At 41.1% G+C, this 16692-nt stretch overlaps 1 protein-coding gene across 1 annotated transcript in view; it reads right to left on the bottom strand.

Annotated features, from left to right (window-relative positions):
• The window catches only part of LOC122891046 (ankyrin repeat domain-containing protein 26-like), a 114144-nt gene that overhangs the window by 77764 nt on the left and 19688 nt on the right, over nt 1–16692 (bottom strand). Inside the window, exons 8-15 of the mRNA XM_044226426.1 lie at nt 16525–16553; nt 16361–16433; nt 12693–12721; nt 12529–12601; nt 9796–9824; nt 9632–9704; nt 3857–3885; nt 3693–3765 (exon numbers count right to left, since the gene is read on the bottom strand). Coding sequence (XP_044082361.1) covers nt 3693–3765; nt 3857–3885; nt 9632–9704; nt 9796–9824; nt 12529–12601; nt 12693–12721; nt 16361–16433; nt 16525–16553 — 408 coding nt within the window. The remainder of the gene's footprint in view (nt 1–3692; nt 3766–3856; nt 3886–9631; nt 9705–9795; nt 9825–12528; nt 12602–12692; nt 12722–16360; nt 16434–16524; nt 16554–16692) is intronic.

Genomic DNA, 16692 nt, shown 5'->3' with positions numbered 1-16692 from the left:
GTATTCATCCTTTCTGATGGTGCATAATAATTTGCATCTCCCTATTGGCTAGTGATGATGAACGTTTTTTCATGTGTCCGATAACCATTTGTATATCTTCATTGGAGAAGGGTCTGCTCATATCTTCTAGCCATTTCTTTATATGTATGATTGTCTCTTTTGTGTGTGTTGAGTTTCAGGAGTTCTTTATAGATGCTAGATATCAACCTTTTTTAAATTTTTTTATTTTTTATACACATATATTTTTATCCCCAGGGGTACAGGTCTGTGAATCGCCAGGTTTACACACTTCACAGCACTCACCAAAGCACATACCCTCCACAATGTCCATAACCCCACCCCCCTTCTCCAACCCCTCTCCCCCCAGCAACCCTCTGTTTTGTGAGATTAAGAGTCACTTATGGTTTGTTTCCCTCACAGTCCCATCATGTTTCATTTATTCTTCTCCTAGACAACAACCTTTTGTCTGTACTGTCATTTGCAAGTATTGTCTCCCATTCCGTGGTTGCCTCTCTGTTTTGCCAATTCTTTCCTTTGCTGTGCAGAAGCTCTTGATCTTCATGACGTCCCAACAGTTCATTTTCAATTTTCTTTCCTTTGCCTTTGGAGACATAGCTTGAAAGAAGTTTCTCTGGCCAATGTTGAAGACGTTACTGCCTATGTCCTCCTCTAGGATTCTGATGGATTCCTGTCTCATGATGAGGTCTTTGATCCACTTCGAGTTTATCTTTGTGTACGATGTAAGAGAATGGTTGAGTTTCATTCTTCTACATAGAGCTGTCCAATTTTCCCAGCACCATTTATGGAAGAGACTGTCTTTAAGCCAGCATTAACCTAATGCCCAAATCCGGCAAAGACCCCACCAAAAAGGAGAATTTCAGACCGATATCGCTGATGAGTATGGGTGCTAAGATTCTCAACAAGATCCTAGCAAATTGGATCCAAAAGCACATTAAAAAGATTATCCACCATGACCAGGTGGGATTCATCCCTGGGTTGCAAGAATGGTTTAACATTCGCAAATCAATCAATGTGATAGAGCTAATCAATAATAGAGGAGAGAAGAACCACATGGTCCTCGCAATTGATGCAGGAAAAAGCATTTGACAAAATGCAGCATCCATTCCTGATTCAGACTCTTCAAAGTACAGGGAGAGAGGGAACATGCCTCAACTTCATAAAACCTATCTATGAAATAACCACAGCAAATATCATCCTCAGTGGTAAAAAGCTTGCAGCCTTCCCACTGAGATCAGGAACACTACAAGGAGGCCCACTCTCACCACTCGTGTTCAACATAGTGGTGGGTATTATAGAGGGCACGGCTTGCATGGAGCACTGGTGTGGTGAAAAAATAATGAATACTGTTTTTCTGAAAATAAATAAATTGGAAAAAAAAAGAAGTCCTAGGATGGAACTAGAGCGTATCATGCTTAGCGAAATAAGTCAAGCAGAGAAAGACAACTATCATATGATCTCCCTGATATGAGGAAGTGGTGATGCAACATGGGGGCTTAAGTGGGTAGGAGAAGAATCCATGAAACAAGACGGGATAGGGAGGGAGACAAACCATAAGTGACTCTTAATCTCAGAAACAAACTGTGGGCTGCTGGGGGGAGGGGGGTTGGGAGTAGGGGGGTAGGGTTATGGACATTGGGCAGAGTATGTGCTTTAGCGTAAATTGGAAGGGGAGGTGAACCATGAGCGACTATGGACTCTGAAAAACAATCTGAGGGGTTTGAAGTGGGGGGGTGGGAGGTTGGGGTACCAGGTGGTGGGTATTGCAGAGGGCACGGCTTGCATGGAGCACTGGGTGTGGTGAAAAATAATGAATACTGTTTTTCTGAAAATAAATGAATTGGAAAAAAAAGACACACACACACAAAAAAAGAAGTCCTAGCAACAGCAATCAGACAACAAAGAGAAATAAAAGGTATCCAAATTGGCAGTGAAGGAGTCAAACCCTCTCTCTTCGCAGATGACATGATACTTTATATGGAAAACCCAAAAGGCTCCATCATCAAACTACTAGAACTCATACAGCAATTCAGTAATGTGGCAGGATACAAAGACAATGTACAGAAAACAGTGGCTTTCTTATACACTGACAATGAAAATACAGAGAGGGAAATTAGAGAATCGATTCCATTTAATATAGCACGAAGAAACATAAGATACCTAGGAATAAACCTAACCAACGAGGTAAAGGATCTGTCCTCAAGGGACTACAGACACTCATGAAAGAAATCAAAGAAGACACAAAAAGATGGAAGACCATTCCATGCTCTTGGATCGGAAGAATAAACATTGTTAAAACGTCTATACTGCCTAGAGCAATCTATACTTGGAATGCCATTCCGATCTAAACCCCACCAGTATTTTTCAAAGACCTGGAGCAAATAATCCTAAAAATTTGTATGGATGGAATCAGAAGAGACCCTGAATCGCTAAGGAAATGTTGAAAAACAAAACCAATACTGGGGGCATCAAGTTACCGGATTCCAAGCTTTACTACAAAGCTGTGATCACCAAGACAGCATGGTACTCGCATAGAAACAGACACATAGACCAGTGGAACAGAGTAGAGAGCCCAGCTATGGACCCTCAACACTATGGTCAAATAATCTTCGAAAAAACAGGGGAAAAGACAGTCTCTTCCATAAATGGTGCTGGGAAAACTGGACAGCTATACGTAGGAGAATGAAACTCGACCATTCTCTTACACCATACACAAAGATAAACTCAAAATGGATAAAAGAAAATCAACGTGAGACAGGAACCCATCACAATCCTAGAGAAGAACATAGGCAGTAAATTCTTCGATTATCAGCCACAGCAACTTCTTTCAAGATATGTCTCCTGGAGATGCGACAAGGGAGGTTAAGGGGGTAGGAGAAGAATAAATGAAACAAGATGGGATTGGGAGGGAGACAAACAATAAATGACTCTTAATCTCACAAAACAAACTGAGGGTTGCTGGGGGGGGGGATTGGGAGAAGGTGGGTGGGGTTATGGACATTGGGGAAGGTATGTGCTATGCTGAGTGCTGTGAAGTGTGTAAACCTGGCGATTCACAGACCTGTACCCCTGTGGATATAAATATCATATTATAGGATTATAAAAATATAAAAATTTTAAAAAAATGATATGTCTCCAAAGGCAAAAGAAACAAATGCAAAAATGAACTTTTGGGACTTCTTCAAGATTTGCTCTTCTTTTAAAAGAATTGAGCTAGGGGCGCCTGGATGGCTCAGTGGGTTAAAGCTTCTGCCTTCAGCTCAGGTCATGATCCCAGGATCCTGGGATCGAGCCCCACGACAGGCTCTCTGCTCCGCAGGGAGCCTGCTTCCTCCCCTCTCTCTCTCTGCCTACTTGTGATTTCTCTCTCTGCCAAGTAAATAAAATCTTTTAAAATAAATAAATAAAGAAATAAATAAATAAAAGATTTCAGCTAAAGCTTACATGTTTCTTAAGCTCTTTTTCTTAGGCTTGTAAATATCTTTTGTTCAAACATAGATATCTGCAATAACATCTACCTTCTTTATGTCAGAACAGTCACTGAAGGTTCCCCAAAGAAATTAAATAAATAAATAAATAAATAAATAAAGAGACTTCAGAAGAAGAATGCTTTGAGCATTTCAAATATTTTAGTGGACTTCTTTACACCGTTACATTTGCATTGTAAAATTTACCTGATTGGGATTCTTTAATTTCCTCCATTTCTCTGGGCCGATTAGGAATACAATATTTCCCCTCCACAGCAGGCTGAATGGGCATTGAAACAATATGATTAAGACATAATGGACATTTCATGCAACCTGTAGTTAAAACCTCAAAATAAAAATGTAAGTTTTACCTTCACGTAGGAATATTTTCCTGGAGAAGCTAAAAAGCAAAAGGGTCATATAGTTAACTCTCTGTACATATAGAGGCCAACAAACATTCATGCACTGAGTACTAAGCTGAATCCTCGTGGCTGGCTCAGATTACAAATGGGTTTGGGGGTGTTTCTGCAGACAGGAAGGTGGGTTGGGCAGAAGAACAATTTCTAAGGAGAGGAACAAATCGTGACCCTGAGCGGACAAACGTGAAAGCCCCTGGTAGAATGCTACACCACATCCTTAAGGCAGCACAGCAGAATCACTTACACCATTGGACTCTAAGTATATATGACCTTCTTCAATTTGTCCTGTAATGTAGGAGTACAGAGTGCTGATGATAGGTCCACTGAATGCATAATTGACTTTTCATCAAGCAAAGACTTATGAACTGATCATCTAGAATATACACTTGTGGGATAAGGGTTACTAAAAGTACTCATTTTGTCCATCCCCATGTGGGCTACTTATATGCCTACATTTCCTGTATCCTCTAGTTTAGGCAACTTAAAGTTTCTGGGTTTTGGTTTGTTTGTTTGTTTAATTTTATTTATTTCTTTGTCACACACAGAGAGAGAGCACAAGTAGGCAAACAGGCAGACAGAGAGGGAGGGGGAAGCAGGCTCCCTGCTGAGCAGAGAGCCTGATGCGGGGCTCGATCCCAGGACCCCGTGACCATGACCCGAGCTGGACGCAGAGGCTTTAACCCACTGAGCCACCCAGGTGTCCCCATCTTAAAGTTTCTTGATCCACTCATGCAAGAAGGTATATAAAACACATCTAAGAAATAATGTACAATAAGCTGTCAATAGGGAAATATGACTATCAAAATGGAAGAACTCTATTTAGTTGCCACAGAATACTTAGGCACTGAAAATCTTTTGTATTTCAAAATCAGTGTCATACTTACAGATACTAACAATTTTAGCATGTAGGGATCCAACCCCATAAGTACTTTTGCTTGCAAAAGTACTTTGATTTGTTAGACAATGTCAGGGTTTTTTTCTTAATTTTTTATTTCTTTTCAGAGTAACAGTATTCATTGTTTTTGCACCACACCCAGTGCTCCATGCAATCCGTGCCCTCTCTAATACCCACCACCTGGTACCCCCAACCTCCCACCCCCTGCCCCTTCAAAACCCTCAGATTGTTTTTCAGAGAGTTTGTTATTCATCGTCTCTCATGGTTCACCTCCCCTTCCTATTTCCCTCATCTCCCTTCTCCACTCCATTTCCCCTTGTCCTCCATGTTATTTGTTATGCTCCACAACTAAGTGAAACCATAGGACATTTGACACTCTCTGCTTGACTTATTTCACTCAGCATAATCTCTTCCAGTCCCGTCCATGTTGCTGCAAAAGGTGGGTATTCATCCTTTCTGATGGAGGCATAATACTCCATAGTGTATATGGACCACATCTTCCTTATCCATTCGTCCGTTGAAGGGCATCTTGGTTCTTTCCACAGTTTGGCGACCGTGGCCATTGCTGCTATAAACATTGGGGTACACATGGCCTTCTGTTCACTACATCTGTATCTTTGGGGTAAATACCCAGTAGCGGAACTGCAGGGTCATAGGGAAGCTCTATTTGTAATTTCTTGAGGAATCTCCACACTGTTCTCCAAAGTGGCTGCACCCACTTGCATTCCCACAAACAGTGGAAGAGGGTCCCCCTTTCTCCACCTCCTCTCCAACATACGTTGTTTCCTATCTTGCTAATTTTGGCCATTCTAACTTGTGTAAGTTGGTATCTCGATGTGGTTTTAATTTGCATCTCCCTGATGGCTAGTGATGATGAACATTTTTGCATGTGTCTGATAGCCATTTGTATGTCTTCATTGGAAAAGGGTCTGTTCATATTTTCTGCCCATTTTTTATATTACAGCATGGTACTGGCATAATAACAGACACATAGACCAGTGGAACAGAGTAGAGAGCCCTTATATGGACCCTCAACAATATGGTCAAATAATCTTCCACAAAACAGGTAAAAATATACATTGAAATAAAGACAGTCTCTTAAATAAATGGTGCTGGGAAATCTGGACAGCTACAAGTAGAATAATGAAACTTGACCATTCTCCTACACCGTACACAAAGATAAACTCAAAATGGATAAAAGACCTCAACATGAGACAGGAATCCATCAGAATCCTAGAGGAGTACATAGGCAGTAACCTCTTCGATATCAGCCACAGCAATTTCTTTCAAGATATGTTTCCAAGGGCAAAGGAAACAAAAGTGAAAATGAACTTTTGGGACTTCATCAAGATCAAAAGCTTTTGCACGCAAAGTAAACAGTCAACAAAACAGAGAGGCAACCACGGAATGGGAGAAGATATTTGCAAATGACCGTACAGGCAAAAGGTCGATATCCAGGATCTATATAACTCCTCAAACTCAACCCACACAAACAGACAATCATATAAAAAAATGGGTAGAAGATATGAACAGACAATGTCAGTTTTTAAAGGGTTTTTCAATCAGCAATAATATCAATAAATTACCTATGTTAATAAAATAAAAAGCTATAGCTTCTATATCTCATTTAAATAATGAATATTAATCAAACATATATCTTTGGTGTCCAGTAGACTGAGGAAGATGAATACGTGGCTATGATTTACCCCATGTCTAGCACTCCATCTGCTTTCAGTTTTCTCTGTAGAGCTGCTATGATTTAATCTGTTTAGTGCAAATACCCTCAAGCCATCTCAAGTGAATTCTCTGGAGTTTCCTCATCAACTCCAAAATTTCCCAGCTAATGTGTCCTTCTTTTTTCCCTCATTCCTGTCACTATCCCTCTTCTTCAAAAGTAATTCTGGGGGCACCTGGGTGGAACAGCGGATTGGCCATCCAGCTGTTGATTTCGGCTCAAGTCATGATGGCACCGTCTTGGGATTGAACCCCGCATCAGGCTCTAGTCTCAGAAGTGAACCTGTTTGAGGCATCTCTCTCCCTCTCCCTTTGCCTGTCCCCCTAATCACTCACTGTCTCTCTCATTCTCTCTCCCTAAAATAAAGAAAGAAAGAAATCTTTAAAACAGAGTTATTTCTGGATCTATGGTCTTGATCATTCTGCTTTTACACCCATTTTACTAGGGTTTATCTTCACCGCTTCTTTCCTCTTTATTTAGCCCTAGTATCTCACATCTATAACCTCTCTGTGTCTCCTTGCTCCCCTCTAGCTAAAAGCATGCTCACAAATAAAAACAAAATAATGCTTTTCCTTGATCCCATGGTGTCTTGAACTATCCACTGGCCCTTCCAGACTTCTCTACAGAAACCCCTTGCTACAGAGCACATGACACAGGGACCACAGACATTGGCATCACCTGAGAGGTCAGAATGCAGAATCCCAAACCTGCTGCTCACAATCTGCATTTTTAGCAAGGTCTCTGATTACTAAAGTTGGAGAAATTCTAGTCCATACTGTGTCTGCTACCACATTTCTTTACCTTAACTTCACCTTCTAGAAGCAAGACTTATGTGCATCACTATCAATTCTTTGAAACTGGAAATGTCTTAAAAGTCGTAAGCATGGGGGCTTAAGTGGGTAGGAGAAGAGTCCATGAAACAAGATGGGATAGGGAGGGAGACAAACCATAAGTGACTCTTAATCTCATGAAACAAACTGTGGGTTGCTGGGGGGAGGGAGGTTGGGAGAAGGGGGGTAGGGTTATGGACATTGGGGAGGGTATGTGCTTTTGGGTAAATTGGAAGGGGAGGTGAACCATGAGCGACTATGGACTCTGAAAAACAATCTGAGGGGTTTGAAGTGGCGGGGGGGTGGGAGGTTGGGGTACCAGGTGGTGGGTATTCTAGAGGGCACGGCTTGCATGGAGCACTGGGTGTGGTGAAAAAATAATGAATACTGTTTTTCTGAAAATAAATAAATTGGAAAAAAAAGGACACACACACACAAAAAAGAAGCCCTAGCAACAGCAATCAGACAACAAAGAGAAAGAAATGGTATCCAAATTGGCAGTGAAGGAGTCAAAAACTCTCTCTCTTCGCAGATGACATGATACACTATATGGAAAACCAAAAAGGCTCCATCATCAAGCTACTAGAACTCATACGGCAATTCAGTAACGTGGCAGGATACAAAGACAATGTACAGAAAACAGTGGCTTTCTTATACACTGACAATGAAAATACAGAGAGGGAAATTAGAGAATCGATTCCATTTAATATAGCACCAAGAAACATAAGATACCTGGGAATAAACCTAACCAACGAGGTAAAGGATCTGTCCTCATGGGACTACAGAACACTCATGAAAGAAATCGAAGAAGACACAAAAAGATGGAAGACCATTCCATGCTTTTGGATCGGAAGAATAAACATTGTTAAAACGTCTATACTGCCTAGAGCAATCTATACTTGGAATGCCATTCCGATCTAAACCCCACCAGTATTTTTCAAAGACCTGGAGCAAATAATCTTAAAAATTTGTATGGATGGAATCAGAAGAGACCCTGAATCACTAAGGAAATGTTGAAAAAAAAAACCAATACTGGGGGCATCAAGTTACCAGATTCCAAGCTTTACTACAAAGCTGTGATCACCAAGACAGCATGGTACTCGCATAGAAACAGACACATAGACCAGTGGAACAGAGTAGAGAGCCCAGCTATGGACCCTCAACTCTATGGTCAAATAATCTTTGAAAAAACAGGGGAAAATATACCGTGGAAAAAAGACAGTCTCTTCCATAAATGGTGCTGGGAAAACTGGACAGCTATATGTAGAAAAAAGAAACTCGACCATTCTCTTACACCATACACAAAGATAAACTCAAAATGGATAAAAGAACCTCAATGTGAGACAGGAATCCATCACAATCCTAGAGGAGAAGATAGGCAGTAACCTCTTCGATATCAGCCACAGCAACGTCTTTCAAGATATGTCTCCTGGAGATGCAACAAGGGGGGTTAAGGGGGTAGGAGAAGAATAAATGAAACAAGATGGGATTGGGAGGGAGACAAACAATAAATGACTCTTAATCTCACAAAACAAACTGAGGGTTGCTGGGGGGAGGGGGGCTGGGAGAAGGTGGGTGGGGTTATGGACATTGGGGAGGGTATGTGCTATGCTGAGTGCTGTGAAGTGTATAAACCTGGCGATTCACAGACCTGTACCTCTGTGCATAAAAATATCATATTATACGATTATAAAAAACAAAAATTAAAAAAATGATATGTCTCCAAAGACAAAGGAAATAAATGCAAAAATGAACTTTTGGGACTTCTTCAAGATTTGCTCTTCCTTTTAAAAGAATTGAGCTAGGGGTGCCTGGATGGCTCAGTGTGTTAAAGCTTCTGCCTTCAGCTCAGGTCATGATCCCAGGGTCCTGGGATCGAGCCCCACGACAGGCTCTCTGCTCCGCAGGGAGCCTGCTTCCTCCCCCCCCCCCTCTCTGCCTACTTGTGATTTCTCTCTCTGTCAAATAAATAAAATCTTTTTAAATAGATAAATAAATAAATAAATAAATAAATAAAAGATTTCAGCTAAAGCGTACATGTTTCTTAAGCTCTTTTTCTTAGGCTTGTAAATATCTTTTGTTCAAACATAGATATCTGCAATAACATCTACCTTCTTTATGTCAGAACAGTCACTGAAGGTTCCCCAAAGAAATTAAATAAATAAATAAATAAATAAATAAAGAGACTTCAGAAGAAGAATGCTTTGAGCATTTCAAATATTTTAGTGGACTTCTTTACACCGTTACATTTGTATTGTAAAATTTACCTGATTGGGATTCTTTAATTTCCTCCATTTCTCTGGGCCGATTAGGAATACAATATTTCCCCTCCACAGCAGCCTGAATGGGCATTGAAACAATATGATTAAGACATAATGGACATTTCATGCAACCTGTAGTTAAAACCTCAAAATAAAAATGTAAGTTTTACCTTCACGTAGGAATATTTTCCTGGAGAAGCTAAAAAGCAAAAGGGTCATATAGTTAACTCTCTGTACATATAGAAGCCAACAAACATTCATGCACTGAGTACTAAGCTGAATCCTCGTGGCTGGCTCAGATTACAAATGGGTTTGGGGGTGTTTCTGCAGACAGGAAGGTGGGTTGGGCAGAAGAACAATTTCTAAGGAGAGGAACAAATCGTGACCCTGAGCGGACAAACGTGAAAGCCACTGGTAGAATGCTACACCACATCCTTAAGGCAGCACAGCAGAATCACTTACACCATTGGACTCTAACTAAGTATGACCATCTTCAATTTGTCCTGTAATGTAAGAGTACAGAGTGCTGATGATAGGTCCACTGAATGCGTAATTGGACTTTTCATCAAGCAAAGCCTTAGGAAATGATCAGCTTGGATACATACTTCTGGGATCACAGTTACTAAAAGTACTCATTTTTGTCCATACCCACGTGGGCTACCGGTATACCTACATTCCCTGTATCCAGTAGTGTAGCCACCTTAAAGTTTCTTCATACACTTATGCAAGAAGGTGTATAAAACACATACAAGAAATAAGGTACAATAGCTGTAAGTATGGAAATATGACTATGTATATGGAACAAAATCTATTTAATGGCCACAGAAATCTTATGTACTGAAAATCTTTTGTCACTGTCATACTTATTGATAAAAACAATTTTAGCATTCAGGGAACCAACCCTATAATTTCTCTTGATTCCAAACGTAGTTTGATTTGGTAGATCATGTCAGTCTTTCAAGGGTTTTTGGAAACAGCTATCATATAAAAAAATTACCTATCTTAAAAAAAAAAGTCACAGATTGCTTATCTCACTTGAGTAATGAAGAGCGACGTAGCCCGTACCTATGACGTCCAATAGACCTGGGGAGGATGAATACGTGGCTATGATCTACCCCATGTCTAGCACTCCATCTGCTTTCAGTATTCTTTGTGGAGCAGCTGTGATTTAATCTGCTCTACTGCAAATACCCTCGAACCATCTAAAGTGAATTCTCTGCAGTTTCCTCCTCAACTCCAAAACTCCACAGCTAGCGTGCCTGTCCCTTTCCCCTTGTTCCCATCACTATCCCCCTTCTTCAGAGGAATTCCTGGGGGCGCCTGGGTGGAGCAACGGATTGGGCATCCAGCTCTTGAGTTCGGCTCACGTGGCAATGGCACGGTCCTCACAAAAAGCCTCGCATCCGGCTCCAGGTCAGAAGGGACCCTTCACTATGCCCTTCAAAAGTAATTTCTGGGAGTGCCCGGATGGAATAGCGGATTGAGCATCTGGCTCTTGATTTCGACTTAGGTCACGAGGGCAGGGTCCTCAGACTGAACCCGGCATCGAGCTCCAGGCTCAGAAGTGAGCCTGTTTGAGGAATCTCTCTCCCTCTGCCTTTGCCCCTCCCCAGATCTTTCTCTGTCTCTCTCTTTCTGGCTCCCTAAAACAAGTAAAGAAAATAAATCCAAATAAAAGACTTATGTGTGAGTCTATGGCCTTGATTAATCTGCCTTTACACCCTCTTTATTAGGGACTATCTCCACCACTTCTTTTCTCTGTATTTAGCACTAGTACCTTACATCTATAACCTCTCTTTCTGCATCTCCTTGCTCCCCTCTAGCTGAAAACATGCTTACAAATAAAAAGAAAATAATGTTTTCCTTCATCCTGTGGTGTCTCGAGGTATCCAGTGGCCTTTCCAGGTGTCTGTAGGTGGAAGTCTGCACCCTTGCGGTGGAGCACATGACCCAAGGACCACTGGCATTCGCATCACCTGACAGGTCAGAATGCAGGATCCCAGACCTGTGGTCATACTGTTCATTATTTTTTGAAAGATTTTACTTATTTATTTGACAGACAGAGATCTCAAGTAGTCAGAGAGGCAGGCAGAGAGAGAGGTGGAAGCAGGCTCCCTGCGGAGCAGAGAGCCAGATGCGGGGCTCAATCCCAGGATCCTGAGATCATGACCTGAGCCCAAGGCAGAGGCTTAACCCACTGAGCCACACACGCGCCCCTCACCATGTGCATTTCTAACAAGGTCTCCGATGATACAGTAAAATTGGAGAAATTCTGGCCCATACTGAGCCACTGCCACATTCTGTTACCTTAACTTCACCTTCTAGAGCAAGCCTCACGTTCGTCACTATCAATTCTTCAAAACTGGAAATGTCTTAAAAGTCATTAACTTTCTAAGCTTCCCTGATTCCCGCGAACGGACCCTGCTCCCTTTCTCCTTCCAATTCTCTTACTTTGCACTCAATGATACTACTTAGGAAGTACCACCGTTTTATAAGCCATTAAGACACACACACTTACTGCTGATCAGGACATAGCTCTGCAAAATCTGCCACGCCAGTCCTTAATGTTTGCCCACCTGTGAGGAAAGCAGGAAGCGGGGGAAAATTTGGGTACACTACTCTGACAGATCACTTGATATTATTCCTGCATATCAAATAGTCTGCTCCTCCTCCTTAAAGAACTGACCTAAAGCTTACATGGTTTAACAGCTCTTTTTCTTAGGCTTGTAAATATCTTTTGTTCTCACATGGATATCAGCAATAACCTCTCCCTTATATATGTCCAATCCTTCACTTAAACTTGGTCAAGAAAATTAATCATAATCCAGAAGAAGAAGACTGTGAGCATTTTAAATATTGAAATGTACTTCTTTCCATTGTTATATTCCTATGGTAAAATTTACCTGATTTGGATGTTTGTGTTTCCTCCATTTCTCCTCCTTTCTTAGGACCAGAATGTTTCTCCTCGACAGGAGGCTGCAGAGGTATTGAAACAATAGGATTAGTACGTAGTGTACATTTCATACAATCTGTAGTTAACGATTCAAAATAAAAATATAAGTTTTACCTTCAACAAAGAATATTCTCCCGGAGACTCTGAAACGCAAAAGGGACATATAGTTAATTATATGCACCTATGAAAAACAGCTACATTATCATGCAGTTAGTACTAAGATGAATCCTCATGCCTGGCTGTGGACACATTAGGTTTTCTTTTTTTTTTTTTTTTTTTTTTTGTTGTTGTTGTTTTTGGATACAAAGCTTTATTATTTTTTTTAATTTTTTCCCCAATTTATTTATTTTCAGAAAAACAGTATTCATTATTTTTTCACCACACCCAGTGCTCCATGCAAGCCATGCCCTCCACAATACCCACCACCCGGTACCCCAACCTCCCACCCCCCCGCCACTTCAAACCCCTCAGATTGTTTTTCAGAGTCCATAGTCTCTCATGGTTCACCTCCCCTTCCAATTTACCCAAATTCCCTACTCCTCTCTAACGCCCCTTGTCCTCCATGCTATTGGTTATGCTCCACATTAGGTTTTCATTTTCTCTTTCTAGAGATAGGAAGGAGGCTTAGGACAGTGACAAGACAGAAATATGAACCCATTGTAAGTATTGAACAAAATAACAGAAGATATGGCCCAAAAAACATGCAGTTAGGATTTCGAAAGTCAGATGATGTTTCAAAGGAGCATAACTAATGGAGAAGACTGCACATATACCAATGTGAACACGCTGACTGATGGGGAGAAAAGCAACTTTTAATGAGAGGAATAAATAATGACCCTGAGAGGACAAATATGAAAGCCAATGGTAGAATGCTACATCACATCCTTAGTGCAGTACAGCAGAATCCTTTTTATCATTATACGACAAGCATTAACCACGTTCTTCCGTTTGCCCTGTAATTTAGGCAGTCCACGTTTGCAAGGATAGCTCAACTGAAGGCATGATTGAGTTTTCATCAGAGAGAGCATTATGAATTGATTGCCTTGGATATACACTTGTGAGATAAGGGTTACTAAAAGTACTCATTTTGTCCATCCCCATGTGGGCTACTGGTATGCCTACATTTCCTGTATCCTCTAGTTTAGCCAACTTAAAGTTTCTGTTTTTTGGTTTGTTGGTTTGTTTAATTTTATTTATTTCTTTGTCACACAGAGAGAGAGAGCACAAGTAGGCAAACAGGCAGACAGAGAGGGAGGGGGAAGCAGGCTCCCTGCTGAGCAGAGAGCCCGATGCGGGGCTCAATCCCAGGACCCCGAGACCATGACCCAAGCTGAACGCAGAGGCTTTAACCCACTGAGCCACCCAGGTGTCCCCATCTTAAAGTTTCTTGGTCCACTCATGCAAGAAGGTATATAAAACACATCTAAGAAATAATGTACAATAAGTTTTCAATAGGGAAATATGACTATCAAAATGGAAGAACTCTATTTAGTTGCCACAGAATACTTAGGCACTGAAAATCTTTTGTATTTCAGAATTAGTGTCATACTTACTGATACTAACAATTTTAGCATGTAAGGAACCAACCCTATAAGTACATTTGGTGACAATGTCAGGGTTTTTTTCCTTAATTTTTTATTTCTTTTCAGGTTAACAGTATTCATTGTTTTGGCACCACACCCAGTGCTCCATGCAATCCGTGCCCTCTCTAATACCCACCACCTGGTTCCCCCAACCTCCCACCCCCTGCCCCTTCAAAACCCTCAGATTGTTTTTCAGAGAGTTTCTTATTCATCGTCTCTCACGGTTCACCTCCCCTTCCTATTTCCCTCATCTCCCTTCTCCACTCCATCTCCCCTTTTCCTCCACGTTATTTGTTATGCTCCACAACTAAGTGAAACCATACGATAATTGACTCTCTCTGCTTGACTTATTTCACTCAGCATAATCTCTTCCAGTCCCATCCATGTTTGCTGCAAAAGGTGGGTATTCATCCTTTCTGATGGAGGCATAATACTCCATAGTGTATATGGACCACATCTTCCTTATCCATTCATCCGTTGAAGGGCATCTTGGTTCTTTCCACAGTTTGGCGACCGTAGCCATTGCCCCTATAAACACTGGGGTACACATGGCCCTTCTGTTCACTACATCTGTATCTTTGGGGTAAATACCCAGTAGCGCAACTGCAGGGTCATAGGAAGCTCTATTTTTAATTTCTTGAGGAATCTCCGCACTGTTCTCCAAAGTGGCTGCACCCACTTGCATTCCCACCAACAGTGGAAGAGGGTTCCCCTTTCTTCACCTCCTCTCCAACACACGTTGTTTCCTATCTTGCTAATTTTGGCCATTCTAACTGGTGAAAGGTCGTATCTCAATGTGGTTTTAATTTGCATCTCTCTGATGGCTAGTGATGATGAACATGAGCAATCTATACTTGGAATGCCATTCCGATCTAAACCCCACCAGTATTTTTCAAAGACCTGGAGCAAATAATCCTAAAAATTTGTATGGATGGAATCAGAAGAGACCCTGAATCGCTAAGGAAATGTTGAAAAACAAAACCAATACTGGGGGCATCAAGTTTACCGGATTCCAAGCTTTACTACAAAGCTGTGATCACCAAGACAGCATGGTACTCGCATAGAAACAGACACATAGACCAGTGGAACAGAGTAGAGAGCCCAGCTATGGACCCTCAACACTATGGTCAAATAATCTTCGAAAAAACAGGGGAAAAGACAGTCTCTTCCATAAATGGTGCTGGGAAAACTGGACAGCTATATGTAGAAAAAAGAAACTCGACCATTCTCTTACACCATATACAAAGATAAACTCAAAATGGATAAAAGAAAATCAACGTGAGACAGGAACCCATCACAATCCTAGAGAAGAACATAGGCAGTAAACTCTTCGATTATCAGCCACAGCAACTTCTTTCGAGATATGTCTCCTGGAGATGCAACAAGGGAGGTTAAGGGGGTAGGAGAAGAATAAATGAAACAAGATGGGATTGGGAGGGAGACAAACCATAAATGACTCTTAATCTCACAAAACAAACTGAGGGTTGCTGGGGGGAGGGGGGTTGGGAGAAGGTGGGTGGGGTTATGGACATTGGGGAGGGTATGTGCTATGCTGAGTGCTGTGAAGTGTGTAAACCTGGCGATTCACAGACCTGTACTCCTGTGGATAAAAATATATTATATGTTTATAAAAATATAATTTTTTTTTAAAAATGATATGTCTCCAAAGGCAAAAGAAACAAATGCAAAAATGAACTTTTGGGACTTCATCAAGATTTGCTCTTCCTTTTAAAAGAATTAATCTAGGGGAGCCTAGATGGCTCAGTGGGTTAAAGCTTCTGCCTTCAGCTCAGGTCATGATCCCAGGATCCTGGGATCCAGCACCACATCAGGCTCTCTGCTCCGCAGGGAGCCTGCTTCCTCCCCTCTCTCCCTCTCTGCCTGCCTCTCTGCCTACTTGTGATTTCTCTCTCTCTGTCAAATAAATAAAATCTTTTAAAATAAATAAATAAATAAAAGATTTGAGCTAAAGCTTACATGTTTCTTAAGCTCTTTTTCTTAGTCTTGTAAATATCTTTTGTACAAACATAGATATCAGCAATAACGTCTACCTTCTTTATGTCAGAACAGCCACAGAAGGTTCCCCAGAGAAATTAGATAAATAAATAAATAAAGAGACTTCAGAAGAAGAATGCTGTGAGCATTTCAAATATTTTAGTGGACTTCTTTACACCGTTACATTTGCATTGTAAAATTTACCTGATTGGGATGCTTTAATTTCCTCCATTTCTCTGGGCCGATTAGGAATACAATATTTCCCCTCCACAGCAGGCTGAATGGGCATTGAAACAATATGATTAAGACATAATGGACATTTCATGCAACCTGTAGTTAAAACCTCAAAATAAAAATGTAAGTTTTACCTTCACGTAGGAATATTTTCCTGGAGAAGCTAAAAAGCAAAAGGGTCATATAGTTAACTCTCTGTACATATAGAGGCCAACAAACATTCATGCACTGAGTACTAAGCTGAATCCTCGTGGCTGGCTCAGATTACAAATGGGTTTGGGGGTGTTTCTGCAGACAGGAAG

This window comes from Neovison vison, chromosome 12, assembly GCF_020171115.1.
Source record: "Neovison vison isolate M4711 chromosome 12, ASM_NN_V1, whole genome shotgun sequence".
NCBI classification, from domain to species: domain Eukaryota; kingdom Metazoa; phylum Chordata; class Mammalia; order Carnivora; family Mustelidae; genus Neogale; species Neogale vison.
The sequence above is the reverse complement of the archived record's forward strand: the minus strand, read 5'-3'. Positions and strand labels throughout refer to the sequence as shown.